The sequence below is a fragment of the Zingiber officinale genome, chromosome 9B (genome assembly GCF_018446385.1).
Source record: "Zingiber officinale cultivar Zhangliang chromosome 9B, Zo_v1.1, whole genome shotgun sequence".
NCBI classification, from domain to species: domain Eukaryota; kingdom Viridiplantae; phylum Streptophyta; class Magnoliopsida; order Zingiberales; family Zingiberaceae; genus Zingiber; species Zingiber officinale.
The window spans coordinates 53,607,128-53,610,642 of record NC_056003.1 but is presented as its reverse complement, the minus strand read 5'-3'; the positions used below and the strand labels follow the sequence as shown (position 1 = coordinate 53,610,642).

General features: G+C 42.4%; 1 protein-coding gene across 1 annotated transcript; it reads left to right on the top strand.

The window, feature by feature from the left end:
• The first annotated feature begins 1,324 nt into the window (after nucleotides 1–1,324).
• On the top strand, nucleotides 1,325–3,260 carry LOC122024742 (probable purple acid phosphatase 20). The gene is made up of 2 exons (XM_042583426.1): nucleotides 1,325–1,945; nucleotides 2,298–3,260. Exons 1-2 carry the CDS (start codon nucleotides 1,516–1,518, stop codon nucleotides 3,146–3,148), a joined length of 1,281 nt encoding a protein of 426 aa, XP_042439360.1. The 5' UTR covers nucleotides 1,325–1,515; the 3' UTR covers nucleotides 3,149–3,260.
• Nucleotides 3,261–3,515: the final 255 nt, after the last annotated feature.

Sequence of the window (3,515 nt, the reverse complement as noted above, 5' to 3'; positions counted from 1 at the left end):
TTTTTACACTTGTCCTCATTTTTCTATTATACTCTATTCTCTCATTCGGCGGTTCTGGAAGAGGATTATAGTCAATTGTCCAATAATACAGTCTGAGAGATCATAAGTCTTGGAGTAGGAGTCACCGAAGGCTCCGAACCAAGTAACTCGACCGAGTTCGTGTGCTTGTTCTATTTTCATGTTTAGTTTTCCGCTGCATACTTATTTTATAAAATAGAAAAAGACAAAAAATTTTAAAACCACGCGATTCATCGCCCCCTCACGTGCACTACCATCTACCATCCTACAGTATCTAACTCTCTATTACTCAAAACTAATAAAATTCTTCATTTCGATTAGATACAATACGGATACATGCATCATCATTTGAATTTCATTGAGCAAGAAACATAGTAGCACCAACTAGATTAGTGTGACAGTGTTAAGTGTGGTTTCTCTTTTAAATCTCAACGAGCAAGAGAAGTACAGAGAGAGGGAGTTGGAAAAGGAGAAGAAGGGGAGCTCGAAAAAAATTAAGGGTGTGTTTGGTTTGCACGTCTTTCATTTTCATTTTTTGAAAAATGCACATTTTTGAAAAACGGTGTTTGGTTTGCATTTTCCATGTCTATTTTCTAAAAAAATAGATAGTATTTTCTGGAAAAATAGAGAATGACAAAAAGTCATTTTATATTTTCTAGAAAACACATGTTTTCCAAAAAATGAAAATAGAGCATACGTAAACCAAATACACCCTAACTTTTTTATTTTACATTGTATGTTTTTATTGATCAAAAAAGAAAACATCACTAACAAAGGAGAATCGTAATAAGAGAAGGTTAGGATTGAGAGATATTAAAGAGTAATAAATTAGATCTTATAAAATAAAATAAAATAAAATATATAATTAAAAATAAATTTAAAATATAAAAAATACGAGACCAGCTTTATTTATTGGAATCATAATTAATTTTTTTTTGAAATTTAAAGTTTAGATAGAGAATGCGATTATACTAGGTGCTATTTTTTTATTCTCTTAATATATATATATATATATATCCTAATAAAAATTGAGGTTCCTAATGGCCTATATCTAAATTAGGCACAAGCTCGATCCTCTGACCAACCCACCCTTCGACGAGGTCCACATATCGTGTAACTTTTTGGGCTTACCGATTCGGTATCGAACTATGGATATACCATTAGACATTCTTCTTCTGTCTTTTCCTTGCTGCACTTTGCTATCCTCGTCTGCTTATTTTGTCGGACGTGCTACAACATCACTCGACGTGGAAGAAACGTCAAGCGATCCAAACTCCGCCCATTGCAACAACGTTTTTTGCGGGTGTATGTTTATGTTTCCTGCCAACGGCCTCCTGAACTTTATCTCTATTTTGGGGTTCAGGCGACGAAGCGATCACACACGATTGAGGAAATTCAGAAACGTCAAGTTTCCAACGGAAGATTAATCGAGTCGATCACCAGCTTTATAGAGAAGAAAGAGAGAGAGAGAAACTTCATTCATTCATTCATTCATTCATGGATTGCTGTCAACTTTCCCTCTTTCTCCTGCTCTTCTTCTCCGCCTCGACCGCTCTGGCCTACGAGCGGCCGCCTGCCAGGGAGGTTCTCTCTGTCCCTCTCGCCGCCGATGCCGACGGCCTCACCCCGCAACAGGTGCATATATCGCTGGTAGGCTCTGACAGAATGAGAGTGACGTGGATAACAGACGACGACGGGCCGTCGGTCGTCGATTATGGCACGTCCTCTGGCCAGTACTCCCATTCCGCCGCCGGTTCCGCTTCCTCCTACTCCTACCTCCTCTACCGCTCCGGCAAAATACACGACGTCGTCATCGGCCCTTTGAGTCCCAGCACCGTCTACTACTACCGCTGCGGTTCCAACCCCGCCCGGGAGTTCTCCTTCAAGACTCCGCCGTCGTCTTTTCCCCTGAAATTCGTCGTCGTCGGTGAGGATATACAATTTGATTTTGATTTGCACTAAGCAAAAAAGATAAGGACTTAGATTTAACTTATAATTTTATTTTAACAAAGTTAAATTTAATCAATAATTTTTAATTTTACTTGTCGAAACTAAATTCATCAGTAATTTATAATTTTTTAATTAAAATTAGATTTGATGGATAAATTATAATTTTATTTTGGTTAAAATTAAATTTGACTGATAATTATTTATTTATTTTTTTAACGATTGAAGTTAATGATTGATAATTTATTTTTTAAAAAAATATCATGTCAAAATGTTAGATTTGGACTCCGGCGTTGCGCCATCGTTCTGATTGACTTTACTTCAACGTGCAGGAGATTTGGGGCAGACCTCGTGGACCAACTCGACGCTTCAGCACGTGGCGGCGGCGGCGTACGACGTGCTCCTCCTCCCCGGCGATCTCTCCTACGCCGACTTCGCGCAGCGGCTCTGGGACTCCTTCGGCCGGCTGGTGGAGCCGCTGGCGAGCGCTCGGCCGTGGATGGTCACCGAGGGGAATCACGAGATCGAGAGCATCCCCGTGGTCCACCCCGCCTCCTTCGTCGCCTACAACGCTCGGTGGCGCATGCCGTACGACGCAGACCCTTCCTCTGCCTCCGGGTCGAACCTCTTCTACTCCTTCGACGTCGCCGGCGGCGCCGTCCGCGTGCTCATGCTTGGGTCGTACACCGACTTTGGCCCCGGATCCGACCAGTACCAGTGGCTAGCCGCCGACCTGGCGCGGATCGACCGCGCGCGGACGCCGTGGGTGTTCGCCGTGATCCACGCGCCGTGGTACAACTCCAACGCGGCGCACCGGAGGGAAGGGGAGGGGATGCGTGTGGCTGTGGAGGCGCTTCTGTATGAGTACCGCGTCGACGCCGTGTTCGCTGGACATGTGCACGCGTACGAGCGGTTCACGCGGGTGAACAACAACATCGCCGACGGTTGCGGGCCGGTGCACATCACGATTGGGGACGGCGGGAACAGGGAGGGGCTGGCGTCCAAGTTCTTGAATCCACAGCCGTCGATCTCGGTGTTCAGGGAGGCGAGCTTCGGCCATGGGCGGCTGGAAGTGGTGAATGCGACGCACGCGCGGTGGAGTTGGCATCGGAACGACGACGACAAGGCGGTGGCGGCGGATGAGGTTTGGTTTACTAGTCTGGCCGCCAACCTCGCTTGTTGATGATTAAACGAATTATAATATATAGAATAAAGCACCATGTCTCTATGAATTTCTTAATATATATATATATATATATTTGATATTAGATAAATGGTGTTTCTATTTTATCTGAAAATTGAGAGCATAATTTATAAATACATTGAAGGATCGAAAAAAAAATTATATGTTTCCATAATTATAATCATATGATATCATCCACTTTAGATCTAAAGTCTTATAATTTTAGTCTTGAGTTTTACTCAAAAGGTCTCAAGTTAATAAAAATATCATTTTTTTATAAACTCATGATCTTTCCCATGTTTATAATCTTATAACCCCAACATAATAACTAATCAAATAAATTTAAAATTATAAAATTTTTAAACAA